Source organism: Alligator mississippiensis, chromosome 2 (assembly GCF_030867095.1).
Source record: "Alligator mississippiensis isolate rAllMis1 chromosome 2, rAllMis1, whole genome shotgun sequence".
NCBI lineage: Eukaryota > Metazoa > Chordata > Crocodylia > Alligatoridae > Alligator > Alligator mississippiensis.
The window spans coordinates 58,823,632-58,847,676 of record NC_081825.1 but is presented as its reverse complement, the minus strand read 5'-3'; the positions used below and the strand labels follow the sequence as shown (position 1 = coordinate 58,847,676).

Here is a 24,045-nt window from a genome sequence, read left to right as displayed (position 1 = left end):
TGCAGTGGAAATTAGGGTTTCTAAGTTCTTAGTTCCTTCATATACTTATGTTAACTTAAGTACATTGTAGACTCCTACCTTCTACTCTCCCACCCCTCGCAAACATGCAATTACATTTCTCAATCTATGTAAGATGTGAAATGATGCCTGCTACTCAAGGTATTTATAGGCTTAATTAATACAATAATTATCTGTAGTTGAAAAGTACTGCAGAAAGGGCCAGTTGTTGTCCTTTTATTATTATTACACACACTTCATTCTCTCAGATTCCTAGAGTCAGATTTAAATACAACTTTTGAAGTGCAGTATCATGTTTACCATTTTAAAACTGAAAAAAATATATATTTACTTTCTCTTGTATCCTCCAATCTGCCAAAACACAGGCTCTTTGCAGAAGTCAGCAAACTGACATCAGTTTGTTTGCCCTTAAGAATAATAAATTATGTCTAAGCTTAAGCTTCAATAGAAGGGGCAAAAGAAGGGGTAGAGAAAAAGGATGGAAGAGCAAAGACATCCAACACTAGTTTTCTCTGATCTTGAAAAATATTTGGTTATAGTGTTAAAACTACAAAACACTGCAACTGCAGAGTGCGTGTGCTGGAGTTTGGTTCTTAGTTGGCGCCAACATGAGCAGTGTTAATGTTTTTATGGAGACTTTGGAAAGCTCAGAATTGACCTGTTTTTATTATTTTTATTGGCTCCCTTGATGATAGACTAACGGGGCTAACCTGAGGCCAATGTAACCAGCAGGAAATTTGGGTCATGGGTAGTTACATTTTTTAAACTTGTGTTTTAGGGCTGTTCAATCAGTGTAATTGATTGATTGTAACATGGCACAGAGAGGTCCTAAATCATTAGAGGTATCTAGATAATGACAAACTACTAGCGGGTTTTGTTTAAGGCAAATTTCCCAACTCCCTGTAGTGCTCTGCTCTGCTCTGCTCTACTCTAAGGTGGCTTGTCCCTTATTTCATGCCTGTTACAGTCCAACTGGCCTGTTTACACAAAATAACATCTTAAACTTGGCAGTTATGTTTTAAATCCATTATAGCACTTTCCTAGAGATAAGAAAAATAATTCCAAAAAAGTTCATATCCCAAAATCACCAAATGCCGGTTTTGAACTTAACAATTTATTGTTGTATTTAATTTTTTTTTCCTGTCTAGATAGGTAGCAGTGTGGCAGTGGGGGCTTGTGTTGATTTAAATTTTCAGTTTATGTCCTTATTTTAGTAAATATTTGGGAAGTTTGTGTGTGATTTTATATACACTTATGTTAGATTTCCTTGAGCATTCTCAAGTAGAAGTTGTTGGCATTTTATTATGTGTGGCCATCCACATCTGCAAATGACATGCATATTGGACAATTTATGTACTTAAAGTGAGTGCATGCAAATAAGTGCATGTCCTTAAAATGCCCAAATTGGTAATGCTGAAGAGTATGTGATTTAGGGCTTGTCTATACTTGAAGGTTAATTCAGATTATGATAGGGCATAAATTTTAAATTACAGAATCTATTCCTGAATAACTCCATGCTCTTCTTCCAGAATATATGTGTTTTATTCTAGTTTACCACATTGGATTAAGATGAACCAGAACAAAGACACACCCTTATACCTATGCCAGAATAATTCCAAATTATAAGTACATACTAGTAGTTCCTTGATTCTGTTGTTCACTGCAAATAGTTTTCTTCATGAGGCTGTTTACAACTCTGTTTCTTCTCTTGTTCCATTTTGGGATAAATGATATTCTATACTTAATTATACTGGCACATGCATGTATTCAGATGTATTACATCATCTCCAAAACTGTATCACTTAAAAAAAAAGAATGATACAGAATTAAGGCTAAAAACTAATGAGTAAGAATCAGCATTGGACTGGGCTCTTCATGGAAGTATCCGCCTGATAGACAACAGTGTCTACACAGAGCTGAACAGATCCTATTCTAGATCTGGCCTTTTATTTATATATAATGTTATTGTTCTCTTCCTGCAAACAGATTGCAAAATGCTCCAATTTATTCATATTCTGTTTTGTTACACTGTTAAGTTTCCCCAGTTGAACTTCAGAATTTGCACTGGCTATCAAATATTGAAATACTTTTAAAAATGGCAATTTGGTATTTCCATATGGTAAACATTTTTTTCCACCGTAAAAAGTCCCATTTTCTTGAGCATTTGTTTGCTTGTCAAACACACATACACAGAGGATTAAATTAAAATTTATTTTTAGAACTTGGATGCAAAAGTCAATACTGCTTAGCCAGTTGCAGAGGATTCACTATACAAAATGATGGGCTCAGTAATAAAAAAAAAAAAAAATTCTTCCTTCACACTTCCTGCTTTTATTTTTTTAATGGAGAAAGACTTAGTCTTGTTGATTAGTCATATTGCATGGAGTATTCCAAAAGGCTAGTTATATTAAATTAAATAGGAAACCTAACCCCAGATGCACATTTTTCTATATATCATTAGTTCTTAAGAAATTACAGTGTGTAGTGTTACATAAACTGCTTTTTACCTGTCAGTCATGTTTTTAGTGGTCAAAGCGCTGCAGTCAAAGTGTATTACATTTCAGCCAAAATAGGAACACATGTAAGGGGCAGCTTTTTCCAACCCCCCTCACAATGAATACTACCTTAGTCTTTGAGAAATTTCATTGGTTGGAAGATAATGCACTATTCCACCTGCATAAGGACAGCAGAATCAGGCCCTGAATTTGAAACAGTATAGCAGAGTGTTAAAATGATTGTTGCATCTGCCAATCTGAACTTCAGAATATCATTGGATAATTTTAGCGCTGGAGGGCTCCATTCCCTGACCACCCCATCCCTTTTGCACTGTTCTTATAGAAACTGGGGATAGTTTCCATCCCCACCTTTCCTTACCAGGAAAATTCCTGGCAGCTGGTGTATCTGCCTCTTAAGCCACTCAGCTCAATGGATATGAGGGCTATAGACAAACTTTCTGGACAGAGAGGAAGCATGGGCAAAGCGCACTGCCTTCCAGCTGTGCTCGCCTAGCAGGCAGTCTCTTTAATACATGGATGATCAGTTCCTAAGCAGTGAAGATGATAAAGCTGGGGCAGAGAACCAGGTTGCCGCAACCAGTATTTTCATATCCACCCCCCTGTAATCTGCTGTGTGGAAGTGAATTTGGCCCATGATAAAGATGGGACAAAGTCTCTGCATGGATAATGTTAAGTAGACTAGGGGTATCCAAATCATGGCCCATGGACTACATGTGGCCCCCAAGGGGGCATCCGCATGTGCAAAGAATGTGCAGAAATAAACTGTAGAGCAATTTACTCTGTGGTTTTTTGCTCCTGGGTGCACTATTTGAATGTGCACCTGGGAGCAAAAAACTCTAGAGAAAATTGCTCCACAGTTTCTTCCTGGGCACCATATGGAACCTGGTCAGGGCAGTCTGGGCTAGCAGGGGACCCAGGGTGTCAGCCTGCCAGCCCAGGGCTGCTCTGATAGGGCTCCATGTGCTGCAGTGGGGGATGAGGGGTAGGGGTGGAGGGGGCGTTTGCTGGCTGGAGTGTGCCTCAGTGTGCGGGCTCCTCAGCCTGCTTCAGCAGGGTCTCTGCAGCTCTGGAGATGGGAGAGCAGGTAGCCTTCCCCCATCTCTTTGCGCCTGCTCCTCTGTCTCATAGCAGACTGCACTCCATGGCTGGCAGCGGTCCAGCATGCCTCAGCTCAGGGGCTCCACAGTGTTTGGAGACAGGGGAGCAGGTAGCCCTGGGCTGCCTGCTCCCCTGTATCCACATTTGTCCTGGCACATGCTAGCTTGGTGTGCTTTGCACTGCTTTTTTTCCCCGTTTTTTTGTTTTTTGTTTTATTGCTACTGGGATTTCCAAATTAGCAGCACAGCGCATGGGTTAGCATGCACCATTTGTTGTTTGTGAGACCACAAAGAGGTTTGTGGTGTCTCAAACCACATGGCCCTGCTCATCTGGATGTGGCCCAAGAGGTTAATCTTCAGCCCCCGGGCTCCCAATCCAGGTGCTACCCCTTCCATTGGTCTCTTGCTGCTGCTGCTGGAATCTCTGAGCTTCTCGTCCCTGCCCCAGCTTGTGTTGCCTTTCCTCTGCCCCTGGGAACAGCCTGCAGGGCTGAGGGAGTCCATGGTTAATGGGATCTGGAGACTCTGTGCACAGAGAAATGCTGTTGTGCAGCAGGGGTTGTCCATTGTGCTGCATGACCTGAAATCAGAAAATGTCACGTAAATTGGTTCAGTTGTTTCCAAAAACAGGCCTTTGAAAAAGTACAAAGTTGTGTCCATGTTTTTGTTTTAGTATTTTGTTTCAAATCTTTAGAACCTTTCTTTGAAGAGCTGTAGCATGCACCTTGTTAGAAGGGAAAGATTTGGCAGGGAGGTGGCCTCTGTGTCCATAGTGTACCATTTAGCATTCCTCTGAAAACTGCCCAAATTTGGCCAAATAATACATCTCTCAGAAATCACAGTTGTAGTGTGTTCAAGCTTGGCAACTAAAATCTCTGCAGGTTTTACCATTAATGAGCATGCTCACACTTTTCATAACTCCCAGAATTGACCAGACTACATTTGCCATCCCCTGAGACAGCTCCTACACATGATCGGCCTGCATTCAGGCCACTCCAACTAAGCATGCTTCAGATTCAGGCTACAGTGACAAAGCAAGACTTTCACTGTAATGGCTGCTTCTGTATCCTCTGTGCCAGGACAGGGCCTTGTATTACACCTGAGAGCAGGAAACCATGTCTCCCCTCTGCTATTAAAGCCTGCCCTGCCAGCACTGTAGCAGTCTGAATCAGGTGCAGAGCAGACAAAAGTCAAAGCAGTGAAGAGAGAGAGGAGTATATTCACATGAGGAGTCTAGTGAAACTGGGACTGGCAGAGGGAGAGGAACTGTGACTAGGAATTAAGGAAGAGATAGAAAAAAATTGTGAAATGACACTAGGAATGGGGGCTAAAAGAGAAAGACAGGGGTTTCTTGATCAAGGCAACCAGTACGGGAGGCTAAAACTGATTAGCCCAGGAAGCTGGCATAGCTGCCAGTTAGGAATGGGCCCGCTGAGCCATTTGGTTTGGAGGTGAAATATTGAGGAAGGGACAGACGGGGGCTGGCTGGACAAGGTGACAAGGAGTAAGAACTATTATTGAGGAAAATAAGAGAGATGGGACAGTGAAAACAGATGTGGCAAGGAGCTGGGATGAAGGAGAGACTATGGATGGGTTAGGCAGATGTTGGATAAGGAGTTGGGGTAGGAAGAAAGCTGAAACTAGAATGAAAAGCTTGAGCAGTCAGACCTACTCCGGGTAGTCAAGGAAAGTTAAACTGGGACAGGAAGCCTGGCATGGGATGGAGAGGGCTAGGTGGAGCAGACAAGATAGAAACAGTCAACCTTGGGCAGAACAGACCAAGGAGTCTGTGCACATAATCCCTACCAGTGTATTGGAACAGAACCTAAGACTCCTGAGTCTCAGCAATACCTGGGCTCATGGTAGAAGTGATATCTCTTATTAGACCAACAAGATTCTTGCAAAAAAATGTCTTTAATTGCAAGCTTTCAGGCACAAACACCCTTCATCGGGCATTGGAGAAAAGATTATAAAAGTTCTCCTGGGTAGAAATGAAAGCTCGTATTTCATAGGATTTCACAGAGTCAATAGATGGAAAATTCCTCTGGGCAGGCAAGTCAACAATACCTTGCTTTCAGCAAATGCCTCTGAAACCCACTGTCAGCATGTGTCCCATCCCCTTCTGCTGACCTGTATCAAGGGTGACAATTTACTACTGTTAATTTCTCTCAAATGGCAGAAGTCTGTGGGCAGAATCAGCTCTGCTGCTGGATTAGGGTGGTGTGTATATGTGATGCCACATGATGGGATTTTTTTCTCTTTCAGCTTGCTTCTATTAACACTTAGGAAATTATAAATAAGAAGCTATATTTTGAAAGGGCAGTGATAGCAAATGCATAGTCAAATTAGGAAAATCCAGAATGCAAGTTCCTGTATGACCTTGATTTAGCCTCTGTATGTGTATACATTATGAGACCATCTTTAATTACAATCTCATGCTGTTTTCCCATAGGACCCCTGCCTCATTCCTGCAGAGGGGATGAATTGGAGCATGCAGTAAGGGAGTTGGTTGTCTGTGGGACCTGCGCTTCATTAATTGCAGAAATGGGAAAGTGTTTGGTGAAGCTGGGGAGTGGAGGAAGAGAAAGGATGGTTTCTTACTTAAGGCAGGTTGAATGCTACCCTGGAGAAGTTAGCATATGCTGTTGTATCCTGGCCTGTGCCAGAGTCTCTGTGAAAGACAGAGGGAGTTGCTTTAAACTAAACATTTCCCAGGTTGCCCCCCTCTTTCTTGTTTTCTGAGTGATTGATGTGAAATTGTGGGAGAAGATTTGCAGAGGCACTGAGAACTCTCAATTGCAGCTTGAAGCCAGTGGGAACCATGCTTTGAACGTTTTAAAAGTGCTCTGAAAAAACAGGTCCAAGGATAGTTCAAATTGGATACCAAAAATCAGTTGGAACTTTTGACCCTATAACTTCTGTCTTTGCTCCTGATTCATAAAAGAGAGGTCAGGCTACCCCCTCATTTCATAGGAGTATTCTGAAGATAAATATTAATTAACTTTTATAAGACCCTTAGGTACTGTTGTGAGGAGAAATGTAAAAAAGCCATGAGGAAACTAATAAGCTTAGATTCATAAATTGTAAGGGGCTGGAAAGGACCTTGCAAGATCATCGGGTCCAGTTGGAAAGACAACTGAGGGTCAGGTGACCCCAGCGAGGTGACTGTCCAGTCTCCTCTTGAAGATTTCTAGGGTAGGTGATTGGACCACCTCTGGGAGGAGTTTATTACACAGTCCGGACACCTTAACTGTGAAGAAGTTCTTCCTAGTGTTAAGCCTGAAACGGTCTTCCAGGAGTTTGTGACCATTACTCCTCGTTTTCCCCAAGGGTGCCCTGGTGAACAGTTGCTCACTGAGCCCTTGATGTATTCCCTCATGTAATGGTAAGCTGCTACCAAGTCCTTTCTCAGCCTTCTCTTTTTTAGGCTGAAGAGGCCCAAGTCCCTCAGCCGTTCCTTGTATAGCTTGTCTTGTAAGTCTCTGATCATATGAATGGCTCTTCTCTGGACTCTCTCAAGCTTTTTCACATCCTTGTTGAAGTGGGCACCCAAAACTGGCTGTAGTACTCCAGCTGCAATCTCACCAATGCTGAGTAAAACAGAAGAATCACTTCCTTGGTTTTGCACGAGATGCAGCGGTTGATGCATGCCAGAATATTGTTTGCTCTACTGGCTACAGCATTGCACTGACAGCTCATGTTCATACTATGGTCTATTACTACTTCTATGCCCCTTTTAGTTATGGGGCTAGTCAAATTGGTGCCACCGAGCCTGTAAGTATGTTGGGGATTGTTTGTCCGCAGATGGAGCACTTTACATTTCTCAATATTGAGCTTCATCTGGTTCCGATCTGTCCAACTTGCTAGCCTGTCTAGGTCTACCTATATCTGCAGCCTGTCTTCTGTCCCAGCTGCCTGCAGTGGGTCGGTTTGGGATTGAGAGAGTGGCGGGGGTAAAAAGATAAGAAAGGTTTATTGATCTAACAAACACGTAATTACGCAAAGCTTAACAACACAACAAATACAAACAGTAAATCTCCGAGTTGGCAACTTATCGGCAATCCCCTTTTATGCCTGGTATACGACAAGCCTCTTGAAATCCAGCAAAGTCAGGCATCCCCAATCTACGCTGTCCAAAGGGGTAGAGGGAAGGACCCTAGTATTCAGTCTTTGAGCTTCTCAGGAACCACCGCCTCACCGAATTCCAGGTCTGCGGCTTCTCTTTCACAATGATAGCTTCCTTTACCACACCGCTTTCCTTCAACCGATTTCCGGATGCACCAGCAAACACATTTTTTTGAGCTAGCTGTTGGCTTGCAGCCAATTATAGTTCTATACTACAAACTTTCCTTATACGACTAACCAATAGCAGTACAACCCTTTGCGTTTTCCTTATATGATTAATTTTAGCTGCGCCATCACTAATGAAGCTGGCTTTAAGCTATGGCAAAATACATTTAACAAAATACAGGAAATACCTAACCACAACGGCGTCCTTTTACACTCTTTCTTCTGTCTATAAGTATTCCGCAATACATAGATAAGCAGCAGAAAACCAGGTTTAACCCTCAGAAAGTCGGTTTAGCTGTCACAGGATGCCTCAGCAAGCACTCTTTTAAGCAGACACTATTGTTGTCAAGAGACATGACCAAGTCACTGCCACAGTCTTCAAGTGTGACCATGCTCCCCCATAACTTGGTGTCATACACGAACTTGGTCAGTGAGCTGTTCACCCCCAAATCCAAATCATTGATAAAGATGTTGAAAAGCACTGGACCAAGCACTGAGGGACACCACTGGCCATTTCTCACCAGGATGACATAGATCCATTCATTAGAACTCTCTGGGTCCTGCCCCACATCCAACTTCCTACCCACCTCACTGCCAAGCAGTTAAGCCCACAATCCTCCAATTTTTGTGTGAGAACATCATGGGATACCATATCAGAGGCCTTTTGGAAGTCTTGGTATACAAAGTCAACCTCCTCTCTCTGATCCAGGTGGCAAGTTATCTGGTCAGAGAAGGAGATGAGATTGGTAAGACAAAGCCTGCCGATGACAAAGCCATGTTGGCTGTTGTTCAGAATCCTACCTTCTGCAAGCGTATCAGTCATAGACTCCTTGATTAATTTTTCCAGGATTTTCTCTGGAATAGAAGTTAAGCTAATTGGCTTATAGTTGCCCAGGTCCTCTTTCCTCCCCTTCTTGAAGATGGGCACAACATTGGCCATTTTCCAGTCTTCAGGGACCTCCCATGAACACCACGAGTTTTGAAAGAGTTTCGCCAGAGGTCCCATGATGACTTTGGCCAGCTCCTTCAGCACTCTTGGATGAAGTTCATCCGGTCCTGCTGACTTATAAATGTGTAACTTTTCTAACTGATCACGCACTAGCTCAATGTCAACAGTGGGAAGGCGGTCATTCCCACCATGCCCATTCTGAAACTTATCTAGCATGATTTTCCCCTTAGTCCAGTGAAATACTGAAGTAAAGTAGTTATACTGGAGTTCAGTTTTCTCCTGAGTGTCGGTATAACCAGCTGTCCTGAGTTGTTAAGTAATGGCTCCCTCACATAGTACTCACACTCCCTCATGCAGTACTGCTCCCTCACATAGAGAGCTACACCTCCACCTTTCTTCCCTACTCGGTTCCTTCTGTCCAGGGTGTAGCCCTCTATGACTACGTTCCAACCATATGAGGTGTCCCACCAGGTCTCTGTGATCCCTACTAGATCATAATGCCCACTGGAGAATAGGAGGGCTAGCTCCTCTTGCTTGTTCCCCATGCTCCTGGCATGAGTGTACAGGCACCTGAGTCCTCCAGTTGAGACCCTCGATTTCCTGTCAAGCTGAGGGAGAGTCATTCCCTCAGCTCTTGCAAGAGTGGCTCTCCTAGTGTCCCCAACTTCAGAGCTTTCTTGTGTGCTGGTCCCTGGGCATGCTCCAGTCAGTGCTTCCCTGTGCCCTGGCAATTTTTAGTTTAAAGCCCTATCTAGAAGATTGGCCATCCTGGCCAAAAACAGGGACTTACCCCTCCGTGTGAAGTGGATGCTGTCCCTTCCTAGGGGTCCTCTCTCCCTGAAGTGTGCACTCTGGTTGAAGAAACTGAAGCCCTCTCGGTAGCACCACCGCTGGAGTTGTTGGTTCACTTGTTCGACACATCCTTCACTCCTAGGTCCGTGGTCTGCAACCAGGAGAATTGAGGAGAAGACTACCTGCGCCCTTGAGCCCAGCCCCCAGAACCCTGTAGTCAATCATGACCCGGTCCAGATTACTCCTGCCTTCAGAGTGAATGACCGACTGGGGAGGGGGCATACATGAAAAAAACAGTGACCACTCTCTATTCTGGATACTGAATAAGGGACCGACCTATGCAAAATAGAAATTGATCATCAGGGATTCCGGTTTTCAGTTTCTCATGGAAAAATGGGGAAAAAATGTAGATTTTTCCTTTTAACTGAGGAAAACGCAGATTTTTTGTTTTAACGGAGAAATATGCAGATTTTCCACTTTTACAAAGAGCTCTCTGTAGGCTGGCAGAGTTCCAGCCTGCAAGGGGCTGGAGAGAATAGGAGAAGAGTGGTCAGGCAGGGGGTGCCATGTGCACATGCTCGCTCACACGTGTATGGCTGCCAGGCAGCCTGGAGACCAGCTTCTTCAGGTAGGTCTAGCAGTGGGGGAAGGGGGGATTGAGGCCCCCATAGGGGGAGAGAGAGGGAGTTGGGCAGGGCTGGGGCTGCTGCCCAGCTGGACGGTGAGTAGGGCTTGAGGCCCGGGACTGGAATGCGCAGCCACAGGGCCCTGCCAGGGAGCAGAATGAAGCCACTGGCACCTTTTCCAGGGGGCTGCAGGGGACCTGGTTCCCCACCATTGTGTGCACTCCAGGGGGCAAGGGGGCACGTGCCCCTCAGATTTGTGTGCTGTGCAGGCTGCACACTGCAAACTTGGGCTCCCTGCCCTCCCTGCAGGGCACAGTGGGACTGGGTGGGGAAGCTCCTTGCCCCATTGTAAGCCCCGTGCTGCCCTGGAAAAACGCCCCCTGCCCATCTGGCAGCAGCGAGGATGATGGTGCAGAGTTGTGCCCTTGCTGCTGCCGGGTAGGCAGGGGATGTCTCACTATGGAGGCACAGAGCTCCCAGCAGTGGCAAAGAGCTTCCATGCCTGGTTCCACTCTGTCCTGCTGCACCGGCTCTCATCTGCTGAGCCTCAGAGGCCCCTGAGGGAGGGCAGCAGGGTAGGGAGTCCCAAGCCCACAACAGACAGCCTGCACCAGTCTGGGCTTTACTACAGCTGTGCCACCCATGGGGGAGTGGGAACCAGACTCTGCGCTCTGCTCCACTACAGCAACCGCCACCTCCCACGGGTGGCAGCCAGGGCTCGGGTGCTGTTGCGAGGGGCAGGGGGCTGTGGACCCAGCGGAGTGAGGGGTACCGGCAGTGCTGGGGCTCTTTCCGGCATGGCTGGGGGGGCTGTGGATGGGGTGTGAGGGGCACCAGCAGGGCTGGGGGGCTATAGCTTGGGAATGAGGGGCCTGGACCTGTGTCCTGGTGAGCTAAGGGGGTAAAGGGAGCTCTGATTTTTTTCCATGATAAAAAATCCAAAATCAAATGCCAAAATGTATAAGTACTTAGCATTTATTTTATTATAGTGATTGAGGCTCTGATAGGCTTCTAAATTGTTTTAAAAAGGTAAATATATTTTTTTTAAAAACATTGCGTTCGATTAATACATATATATATCATCCCCCCCATCCTGCCCACCCCTCCCCCAACATGAGCTTACTTCCTCCACTTCTGGCAAACACCACTTTAAAAATATTTTTTAAAAGAATATTACTAAAGTTACAATATCATGCATCCAAATGTTAGGAAATATTGCCTGCATATTTTAATTGCTTTTCATTTATATTGTGGATTTGGGGTTTTTAACCCAGAGAATATGTGATTTTTTAAACAGAGAAAACCACGATCCCTGTCATGTATTTAAAGCCTGTTGCATAGAATATATGCAGCGAAGGGGGCATAATAAAGTGACACAGGCAATATTTCCTAACTTTTGGATACTTGATATTATAACTTCAGTAATGTTCTTTTTAAAAATATTTTTGGGCATTATGTGGAGTAATTCTTTGCTGACATAGCAATATTGGAAAATATACAGAGACTAGCAATGCAAAGGCTAAAAAAAAAAAAAAAAAAAAGCCATGTCTGTCAGCATTACTTGTGCTGGGAAGTATGTCACTCTGCATTTACCCTGAAGAATGTACTAGGTACCTCACAATAGAGAGATGAGGGCATAATCCTTGGCCCATGGAGCTAAAAGCTTTGGCTCAATGAGGAAAATAATGTAATAGAAGAGCAGCAGTAAAACTAAGCACTTACTCCACAAGGGTTAGTGCCTGGTATGATAGAGAAAAGAATAAGTGGATTTGTTGTAAATGAATAAGCAACTTAATTTGGTTTTTGATGGCATTGTGGAAGAAGCAGGAACAATCTATTTGAGGACTGGTGAGTGGCTTTCGAGACAAATTCAGAAGGTGTGTTCCCACGTGTAGGCAACAAAATCATTCTGGTTCTGTTAGTGACCTGTTTTTTTGTGAAACTAAGGTTATCTTTTCTCTGTTTTCAGAATATTGGGGAGTCAGAGATGCCCAGTGTTTTGAACCAGTTACTGCCAATGATCAAGTCTCATAACAACAGAAAAGAAGATGACTATAATTGTGAAGACTTCCTTATCTTGCTGGTGTACATTTACTCTGTGGTTGGAGAAGTTAGAGCTGGAAAAGCGCTGGATGAAGCTGAAGGAGAGGTGAAAAAGGCACTAGTCCAGGCTTTTTGTGATGAGCCAGAGTTGTCATCTTTGTTGCAGAAAATAACAGGTGAGTTTTTTTCAGTGCAATGAGGAAATGTGTAGGTAAGAAATATATAGCTAATGAAAGCCCGAGAAGAGCTTGACTGGTCAATGGTGATTAGGGTATGTGAATAAGCACAAGGATTTCCTGTAGATCTGCTGTGCACAAATGCCAAATGCTGACAGGTTATCCTGAATTGTGCTGAGTCTGATGAACGATTTATGCTTCTATTCTTTTTGTTAAAGATTAGTTAAGTTTGTGTGTTTTCATAAGGTAATCTTTTCAACAATTTTCCTTCATTGATTGGTATAAAGTTGACCTTGGAAAGTCAAAATTAATTCTGGAAATATGCTAAGTGAACTATGGTTGTTTTGTGAATATTAAGAGCTGCTGTGTCTGCTGTAAAAAGAAATGAGTCTAAAACAAACATGGAGCTTTTTACTGAAATAACATGAATGTTAGCCTTTACAAATAGCATGCTAAGGCCTTTTCGGATGAACAGTCTAATGGGATGGCAGTGCTACCCTATAATTGCCATTGTTGCATGCCTAAAAAAAATTCTTACAGATTTTAAAAATAATGAGCTGCAGCACAGAAGTAGTATTTCAAAGTGGAAGGAGGGCATCAGTGCCCACCTATTACGGATTCATCCATCAAGTTACCAAGTATTATTTATTTAGTTTTTTATATATACTATGGTAGAGCTTGGGAATCCTGGTTGCCAAGAGCCCAGGGTGCTAGCTTCTGTGTAAGCACACAAAAAAGATTGTCCTTGCCCCAAGGATCTTACACTGTGTGAAGGCCTCCATTCTGGTATAACTATACTGTTGTTGTTCCAGCATAAATCAGATAAGCAATTATGACAATACCTTTTTTCTCATGTAAGGAAGCCTTTAGCATTCCTTTTTGCAAGCTCATTAACAGGAGACGCATATGATCAGCATCTCTGTTCATCCCTAAAATCATGCTCTTTAGCTCAGTGATCTCAGTCTGTCAGAGGCTCCACGACTGGGAGCGGCAGGACGCACATGGCTGGGCTGAGCCACTCCCCCTGCTGCCGGGGCTGGGCTGAGTTGGTAGAGTCAGAGCCTGGGTGGCTTGCCCAGGGGGAGGAGCAGGGCGGGGGCTGCGGGGGCGGGGTAGGGTGGGGGCAGTAGATCCTGGGGTGCCCTCTGCTTACAAAAAGTGATCTTCACCATAAAAAGGTTGGCAATCACTGCTCCAGTTCATTGATTGTATGTGTGTGTATTATGTATGTACAATATAACTCCATATTTCTTGCAGTCCATTTCTATCACAGTTTTTTAGTGTATGCTGAGTGTCTTGGGAGCTCTGTGAGGTTTCCAAATGACTTTTGTGGTATTCACTGCTGAGTGCTGTGCAGGTCACTCTCTGCTGTGCAGCACTCCATCTTCACAGTTTGCACTTTTCCTATGGTCAATGTTTTGAATGTTTCCTAAGGCCAATTTTATAGTTGCTTTAATTATGACGAGAGAGAGAAAATTGGGAAGCGTTATGCTAGTTAATGTTTACTTTTATTAAGTACCAGTGGGAGAAAATTATTTGATTGAATAGAAACTTCACCCATTGCCCTGTGCAGTCTGCACAAGTGAAAAGCAGTGTAGTTCACTGGACTACATTGGACAGCAGTGAGCATATTGTGCTTCTCAACATATTATATTATGTAGTGTCAAGGTGATGTTGTTGATGTGATAATCCAAGAATTCTTGCCCCTCACATGTTAAGTTAAGAAGTTCTAATTCCTAGGCAATGCCATGCATAATTTTTAAATACCTAGATTTTCAGACCTGTTTTTCAACGTTGGGCATCTATGGGTTTGTAGTTTCACAACACTTAAGGTGATAAATTAGTAAAAGTGATGAATGACAGTTTCAATACAGAAAGAGGAGGGAGGGAGAGGGTGCAGGCTTCTTTGTGTTCACATTCGGGAAAAAAATGTTCAAAGCCGGTGTCTGAGGTACAGCCTTTGCATCTATTCTGAAGAATTATATTATTTGTTTCATACTCATTTGAACGCCTAGTGTTCTAGCTTTCTGTTTGCCTCAAATAGTTTGGAGGGTTTTAGCATTTGGCCGAAGATATTTAAAAGTTCACATTAAAGCTTTATGTTGTAAGCAAAGGATATTATTACAAAGCTTAGTTAATGGTGTAATGCAAGGCCAATTATTCTGTGCAATCTTCCTGTATTTATATAACATGACAAACATATAATTAGGAGAAAAATCATGAGAGTACAAGGATATCCACTTGAGATGCCTGAACTGTTTCTTAGTCCATTTATTAGTTCTAGTACACTTATCCAGTATTTTTATTACCTGAAAAAAGTGGTTGAAATGCTCGGCACTATGTGTGCTCACACACGTGTGTGTTTAGCAGTGTAGAAGCTTAAGCATGATCCATTGCCGGCTTGCTGGCAAGCCTTTTTGACCTTTTGCAGGTCTGTGGTTTTGTATCTCATTAAATGTCAGTTCACTTGGCTCAGCTAGTGAAGAATGAATAAAAGCAAGCTGTAGGTGACACAAACATTTTGTTGTACTGACCAGAAAGAAGATTTAACTTACAGATACAAAAGCAACTTTGGAAAGGGAGCATTGGGCTAGATTTTCAGTTGCTATGAATTGACTTGTCTCCTTGAAGTCAATGTAGCTAGGCTCATTTATATCATCAGGGGATCCAGGCTATGATTTATAGCTGGGATATACCCATTATCATCTCCTGAGTTCATGTTACATTAAAAAGAAGGCAGGGTGAGGAATGGTTTGCTTATCAATGGCTGCAAAACTTAAACTTGTGTAAATCCATCTTGGAATTGTCTCATGTCATGGGCCAAACAAAAAAGTGTATTCTTGGTCTCTCATTTGAAGCTTTGTCATAATGAATGGTTAAGAAAACGTTGAACTTTGCACATTTACACATTCAGATCCTGGGAGACCAGAATTAGAACCGTACCATTGCCACTTTGACTCACTAACCTCCCGTTTTGAAGGGCACCAACTGATACTGGAGTTCCTACAGCTCTCAGATTAGGGAGAGTGAAGCAGACTTGCCTTACCTCAATTACTCCTTAAGTCTGCTCCTGTTGCCACCTAACAAAGTTAGTCCTCTAGCTCAAGTAGTAGTAAGTTGTTCTTACGGAGCATACTGCCAATGAGGTCCAACATAAATAAATAGTGGAAGATATGTGGCACGTATAGGCCACCTAAATGTGCAGCAAAGCTAGCTTTATGGTTGAGGAACCTATAAATAAAAAAGGACCAAAGCTACAACCTTGTAACATCAAAGAGGGGTAGACAGAGAAGAGCCCTGGCAGTCATGACTTCTGTGTTATCTTCCTGGCTGTGCTATGGACTTATTATGTAACCTTAGAAAAGTTGCCTACTTTCTTTATGTCTCAGTTTTCCAATGTGTAAAGTTATGTGATGATACCATTTTTCTGTGAATGACTTTGGGAGTGACATATGAAAAGCACAGTGTACGTGGTATGTGTTAATAAAATCCCTTTTAACTTTCTGGAGCTTTGCATTGAATTTTCCAGATTCAGACCTCTATCTGAAATTTTGGTTTTAGTTTCAATCCAAAACTGTACCATGCCTGCTTTCTGGTTCCAGCTTGAATGAGGCTGGAATGAAAACCCAAATCTTAGCTGTGTTTTTGATCTGCAGCCCAAACTCCCAGTCTACTCTCCTTTGTCTACACTTTCACTTGCAGAGTTTATAAGCTCTGCAGCCTTAATATATCTACATGTTTCATGCCCCTCACTTCTCTTTCCTTTTAAAAGGTAATTTAAAGGAATAACCCTAGTATTAAAGCCTGTTGTTGATGCCCTTTACTAATAATGGCATGTCCTTTATTAATGTGAAAGATCAAGTTATCAGAAGTCAGGAATTCTTCCCACAGAGATGTGTGAATTTAATATGGGACATTTTCTATTCTTTAACTGTATTAAATAGCAATAGGCTCTATCTACATGTAGAAGATTTTTACCTGTATAACTGCTTTGATGCAACTAGTGAAACCTCTAACACAGATGGCATATACTCATGGGAATAATTACACTAGTGCTTTTTTTGAGATATTACCAAATTAAATTAAAACCATATAAAACTTGTATTGTGGTGGTGCAGTTATACCTCAGTGAATGTCTTAAAGGGGACACTTTAAAACATGGGTATCAAACATACAGTTTATGGGCTGGATCTGGCCCACAGAGGGGAACAGGGCCTGCTGCAGAATGAGGCCCTTTGAATCCACTGGGTGTGTCTGCTGGTGGCAAGCCTAGCTTACCACTGCTGGCATTGGACCTCTCACCACAACCACTGCTACTGCCATGGCTGCTGCAGCAACTGTCACACCCTGGTCTGGATCTGGCCCACAAGGAGCCCTGCAGTCCAGTTCTGGCCAGGAACCCCAGGTGAGTGTGACACCTCTGCTTTAAAATATATTATGATGCATCCCTCAGGTAAGGTTACATAGTGAAAGAAATGAGACCTCTGGAACTTCCAAACTTCTGATGTCTTGACCTTCCAGCCTCAACTCTGCTTTAACATATTTTAAATGGAAAAATGTTGAATATTTTGGTCTTTTGTCATGCCTTATGTGGCAGAAGGCCACCTTTGTTTCTCACCAAATACTCTGCCCTGTGACAATTTGATTAGGATGACCCCAGCAGAGAAGACACACCTTTACCCTATCTGTTTAGGTAACTTGAGCCGGATACATTCCTGAGGGAGGGATACCTGGGTGAGGACTTCCTCCCTGGTGGGCTAGAGACTGCCAGTCTGCCCGGCAACTAGTGATGTATTTCAAATTGGTTGGCTGACAGCCAACAGGTGCTGGCCTCTATTGGACCAGGTAAATGAGGTCACAAGGGCTATATAAGTTAAGAACTGCCCAGGAGGAGGGGACAGCAGCCATGAGGGAGACTCAGAGACAGAGAAGAGCTCTGAAACTGGCTCTCTCTCTCAAAACTCATGATCAGGGAACTGTATGCCTCCAGAGGGAATCTCCAGCTGTCTCTGGATGATACTTGTGAGTAAGCTACCTAAGATCTAACTAGGTATATAGCTTACAGTAACTCAGATGCGTGATCAAAGGCTACCCAGCCAGGGGAGTTTGCTCTATGGGATTTCTCTGATATTGCTCTACCCTGTACCCTATTCTAACCCTACCCCTTGTAACCAATAAAGTTCTCCTTTGTACCTAGTGTGGGAGACTTATTGGGAGTGGGTCTAGATTATGCCTTGGGGTCCCCTTGGTTTGGCTGACTAAGGGAGACCACTACTTGTGCTTCTGACTGAGGGAAACATCCCAACTTCTTGAAGTGAATCAAGTACCCTGGATGGCTAGGCCTGTGTTTCCCAGGGTTCGCAGAGCCAGAATTAGTCCAGAGCCCTGGGTGGTGGAAGTGGAACCCCCAGCCTAGCAGGTGTGCTCCAGGAAGGGGGTTGGCCACATGTGAGGTGCCCCCAGGGAGGCACTCGGAGCCTGGAAGGTGGTCGGGCGCAGTGAGGTGGGTGGCTCAACACAGGAGCGCCCCCTACTGGCCTGCCACACCTTATATCGGAGAAGCTGAAAACACCTTTTTATTGGGTACATACAGACATTTGGGGAGGTCAGATGGAAGTAAGATCAAGTTAAAAATGGCCACCCAATCTCAAGTAAGTCAGATGGGTGGAGAGTATTGTGGGGGGCAGGCAGGCTCTGGAAGGCAGGGGGCGGCTAGTGGGGAGGAATAGGGGATCAAGAGGGCAAGCAAGGTCTGTGGAAGGCACCAGGAGGACTGGAGGGGCAAGCGGAGTCCATGGAGAGGACTGGAGGGGCAAGCAGGGTCCACAGGGGGAATTGCGGGGAGGGAGACAAGTGCGGTCCATGGGGAGATTAGGGGCAAGCAGGGTCCACAGGGAAAATGGGGGGGGGGGGCAAGTGGGTTCTGCAGGGGAATCAGAGTGGCTAGTGTGGTTCCAAGAGAGTCAAAGGGGGTTCCATTGTGGGTCCAAGAGGCAAACAGGTTTTATGTGGGTTGGTGTGGTCCAGGAGGGCTTGGTGGGATCAAGGAAACTAGCAGGATCTGCAGGGGAAGGGTTTGTGGGGACAGAGAGCTCTGCCATACCCCGGACCAGGAGCTATTTTTAGCTCCCACCCAACCCCACCCTATCCCACCTCACCTCTAGACAAACAATCTTCCCCCATCCTGCCCACCCCTGCCCCTACCTGAGCTTACTTCCTCGGCTTCCAGCAAACACCAGTAAAACTGACACCAGGAGCAGCTTGTGAAAGGGAGCATTTGGCAGGCTTGGTGGGGCTGTCTGGTCTACAGGGGTGGGTTGTCTGTCTGGGGGTGGGGCAAGAAGTGAGGGACTAAAAATAGCTCAGTGCCAGGGGAGTGGGTAGGAAAAGCACAGCCCCAGGGCTAGGGCCAACAGATGGGCTTTCCCAGCCCTAAGTCTGCTCTGGGAACTGTACAGAAATTCAGTTAGATTGGTATCACCAGACCTGATCTAAATTAGACTACCTCCTAGGTAGGGTTAGCTTAAATCTGGTCGCCCAATTTTAGACTAATCTAAACTTCCTGAACTTCTGTACAGTTCACACTTAGATCCACCTAACTAGGACTCTAAGTGTAACATCTGTACCTGGGTGAGCTAAATTAGATTGGGTGGCCATTTTTAATGTGAGCTAATCTCCCTGAATGTCTGTATGTACCCATTGTTACTGAAACTAAAAGCAAAAGGGGAAGGTTACCCAGTAAGATGACCAAATTGGATGCGCTTTGTACAGTGTGCCCATTTGAAAACATATGAATGCAGCTTCATTTGATTTAGCTGTAAAATAATATATTTTGTGGTGAAGTATCTTAATAATAGAATAATAAAACAATGTAACAGCTCTGAGATATCTCATGGCTGAATTTACAACAGACATATGTTCCTCATCACTGTTTCCAGCAGAAACCTTGGAAATCAGGGTTGGGGGGAAAGATTAGACCAAAACAGCATTGTAAACTATAATATAAAATGATGGTTTGCAAGAGAGAGCTTTTTTTTTGGCAACTAGTGAAAAATAGGATATAAAATACACTATTTATTTTATTATTTTATCTTTTTATTTAGATTTGTAAGTATACATCCAGAGCTCTGCACAACTGAAAACATATGCAAAAATACAACTAATATCTTCACAAAAATCCAAAGTATATGAAATTGTGTTCACTAAAGGAAAACCTTGGAGAACAGATGTAGCTTTACGCAGTGTTTTAAAGACCAGCAGGCTGACTGGAAGTTGTGTTAGGCTGAATGGGAAGCCAGCTAGCTATTGCAGTAATTTTGACATTGTGGGGTATAATCTGTAATTGGGTTATGAAAAGACACCTAATGAGACTTTCCTTCCACACACTCAACCACAGCTGCATCAACCCAATTCCACATCACCCAAAAGCTGCTTATTGTTTTTTCCTTTGACCGAATCCCATAATTCTTTACTGCCACAATGGAGTATTGATTGTAGGGATTTATTTTATTTTATTTTGCCGTTTCATAGATTTCATAGACATGGCTGGAAGGGACCTTGTAAGATCATCAGGTCCCAACCCCCTGCCCAAGGGCCAGGAAGTCAGCTAGGGTCAAAGGATCCCAGCAAGATACATGTCCAAATGTTTCTTGAAAGTGTCCAGAGTAGGTTCATGCACCACCCCTGAGGGAGCTTGTTCCAGGCCTTGGGGGCTTGGACAGTAAAGAAGTTTTATCTTATGTCCAGCATAAAACGGTCTTGCAGGAGTTTGTGACCGTTGGACCTTGTTATCCCCTAGGGTGCTCTGGTGAACAGGTGTTCCCCCAGATCCTGATGCACACCCCTTATGTACTTATAGGCTGCCACCAAGTCACCCCTGACCCTGCGCTTCTCCAGGCTAAAGAGTCCCATAGCTCACAGTCTGTCTTCATAAGGCCTGTTCTCTTGCCCTCTGATCATGCGTGTGGCTCTCCTCTGGACTCTTTCAAGCTTCTCCACATCCTTTCTAAATTGTGGAGCCCAGAATTGGATGCAATACTCCAGCTGCAGCCTCCCCAAGGCTGAGTACAGCAGGAGGATGACATCCTGGATCTTGTTTGGGATGCATCTATAGAAGCAAGCCAAACTTTTGTTCACTTTGTCAGCTCCAGTATCACACTGCTCATATTCATCTTGTGGTCAATCATGACCCCCAAGTCTCTTTCGGTCATGGTGCTAGCGAGTGTAGCATTGCAAATCCTATAAGTGTGATGCAGGTTTTTATTCCCGAGGTGGAGCACCTTTCTACATATTGAATGCCAACAGGTTTTCAGCCACCCACCTTGCAAGCCTATCAGCCTGAATTGCCAGCCTATCCTCAAGTGTCATCAGTTTGGTGTCATCAACAAACTTGGCCAGTCCACTTTTGACACCAGTGTCCAGATCGTTTATGAAGACATTGAAGAGTACAAGTCCAAGAACGGAGCCTTGGGAGCGCCACTAGTCACCGAGTGCCATGTTGATTCGGTTCCATCAACTACCACTCTCTAGGTCCAACCTCAGAGCCAGTTCCCCAGCCATCAGACTGTGGGGTAGTTGAGGCCACAGTTGCCCAATTTTTCCATGAGGACATCATGGGACACAAGGTCAAACGCTTTTTAAAAGTCCAAATATATGATATCAACCTCTTCCCTTTTGCCCAGGTGATACATCACCTGGTCATAGAAGGAAATGAGATTGGTCAAGCAAAACCTATCTGCAACAAACCCATGCTGGCTATCCCTCAGAAAGTTGCCATCTGTTAGCCTGTCAAGAATGGTTTCTTTAATAATTTTTTCAACAAACTGATTGACCTCTAGTTTCCTGGGTCTTCTTTCCTCTCTTTCTTGAAGATGGGTACCACATTGGCCCTCTTCCAATCTTCAGGTACTTTGCCTGAGCGCCACGAGTTCTTGAATATCTTCACCAGTGGCTGCACTGTGATGTCTGCCATTTCCTTTAGCACTTTTGGGTGCAACCTATCCAGACCAGCTGTTTTATGGGGGTCCAGCCTCTCAAGATGCTCCCCTCACAAGATCCATGCTATGGTGGGCATACATTCATCTTCACCCTGGTCATCCCGCATCATGTTCAGCAGGATGGTCCCTTTGGGCTGGTGAAAAACCGACACAAAGTAATCATTAAGCAGATGGGCTTTTTCCTGGGTGTCGGTAGTCAGCTGCCCCAGCTGGTTTAGCAGGGGTCCAATATTGCCCTTGTTTTCCTTTCAACTCCCCACATATCTGGAGAAGGACTTTTTATTGTCCTTGATTTGTGTAGCCAGATAAAGTTCAGTTGCAGCCTTGGCTTTTCTAGTTCGCTTCCTGCAGGTGCAGACCAGTGCAGAATACTCCTCCTTAGTGGTGTTTCCTGTCTTTCATCCATTATATGCCTCTCTTTTTAGATGTAGAAGGTCCATGAGTTCCCCATTGAGCCAAGGGAGCTGTTGAGCCCTTTTACCACCTTTCCCACGGGTAGGGATGGACTCCCCTTGTGCTTCTAGGATTGCTTCATTAAGGAGTAGCCACTCATCATGAACTCCCCTCCCTGTGAAATCAGGGCCTCTCAGGGTCTCAAGAACAAGCCTCCTGTTCTCTGTTGTTCAACACCAAAATTGCCATCCTGTATCAGACCTGTGGTCTCTCCACTGCAATATGCTATTTCTGAAATTGGCCAGCAGTAAATGCTCTGGAGGAAGGTGCAGGTAACCCCATAGTAGGCAAATGTGAGATGATCTGCTCCTCCCTTTCCTCTCCCCTTAGGTATCATCCTAACCCCTAACAGTTGGAGATTTGGCATAAATTCAGAAGCTTTCTCAGCATTAACTTTTACATCTGTGGATAGTGTTTCAAAGCAGGCAGTATGAACAGCTGTATAGGTATGCCTTTTTGCATTGTGATACCATCCTGCATTGATCACCTGTTGTATGCAAAAGTATTTCTATTTGTTAATTCTGAACTCGCCCCCCTCTTTTTTTTTTTTAATGTCCTTGTATTGTGTACTGGAACAGGCTGGGAACTGCTGCTCCAGTAACCAAACTTTTATTACAGTCAGTTACTAAGTGAGAGACATTGAAAGACAAAGCCATTAACATTAAATCTGATTAGAGGTGGACAGGGGCAGATTGGGGGACTGGGCAGGGGGTGGTGCTGCAGTTTCAACAACCTTTGATTGCTGCTCCACTCAAAGTTTAAAACAAACTGCCTGGCAGAAACAGAGACATTTTTTTTTCAGGTGGAGTGCAGGAGTCAGTTAGCTTCATGGCTAATTATTATCTACTTGTTTTTCTACCAATCTCTTCACTCCACAGGTGTTGCCAACCCTTGATCTTCCACCATTCAAGCTCCCCTTTCTTCTACAATTATCCCGTCTATTGTCTGCTCATGGTAACATTTCTCTGCTCATCTCCCAGCATATCCAGTAAAGGGATGCTGCTACCTAGGGATAATACACTAGGTGGTTGTGTTACTACAGGATTTGAACCCATAGTAAATCACAGAGCTAGGAAGGGAAAGGGCCGAGCTAAAAGCAGGATGAGTTGTGTAGTGGGGCAGCAGTCAGAAGCAGGAGGGAGTTGCAAAGGTGAGGCAAAGAGGTAAGTTACTGCTGTGACCCTTTCCTGAGTTACTCATTGCACCAAATGCTGGAGCTTCTGGGAGGCTGAACCAGTGGTATAACCAGGGAGGTAGAAAGCCAAGCATGAGTAGATGAAAAGGTTTGGTCTCCCCAGGTAAGAGCACTGCAGACAACTGAAGCAACTCCTTCAACCCAACTCTTTGTTTCTGTGAAGGGTGGAGGGCATTGAAGGCCCGCTGTGGGCATGCTGTGAGGAGGTGGGAGTACTGAGAGGGAGGTAGTTAAAACCATGCCTTCTCTGATCCCAAGTCTTCATGCTCTATCCCACCTGTTCAGGCTGGTCATTTTTTAGAAAGGAATGCAAGAGTTGTAGGATTGGATGAGAGACAGTAGGGAAGAAGAGGTGAGATTTTGTAGCCTAGAGTTTATGGCACTGTCATGAGAGCATTCCAGTTCTTCCTCCCCAGTGACTTTTGCATTAAAAGAGTCATTGAATAAAATGCATGAACAGTGTTGGGAGCAGACAGCAGAATCCAGGATCCCCTTTCCACAAGGGAGTGCCCTCATCAAAAAGTGACAGTCATATGTATTCTTGCTTACTCTCTCTAGCCTTGTGAATCTTGTGCTGTGTTCAAAGAGCAGTTCAGCTTAAACAGGATGAGTGGAGAGTTATCTTCATCCCCGCCTTAACTATAGCTTGGGCATTGGGGCACTCTCCTGGGAAGTGGGAGGCTGAGGACTGCCCAGAACGCAAGTCTCCAACTTTCTGGGGGGATACTATCTCCACTACACTATTATATAATAAGGTGAGCAGTAGCACAACCATCACTACCCTTTCCTCCTCCTCCACTGGCCATGTTTTAAAAGAAAATAGAGCACCAATTGTCTACACCTAATGAACAAACATGCCAAATTTGGGGAAGTGGTACTGGGCTATATATCCTC

General features: G+C 44.3%; 1 protein-coding gene across 1 annotated transcript in view; it reads left to right on the top strand.

Moving 5' to 3' along the window:
- SCFD2 (sec1 family domain containing 2) overlaps positions 1–24,045 on the top strand; it is a 422,902-nt gene that overhangs the window by 206,255 nt on the left and 192,602 nt on the right. Inside the window, exon 5 of the mRNA XM_014594977.3 lies at positions 12,258–12,507. Coding sequence (XP_014450463.1) covers positions 12,258–12,507 — 250 coding nt within the window. The remainder of the gene's footprint in view (positions 1–12,257; positions 12,508–24,045) is intronic.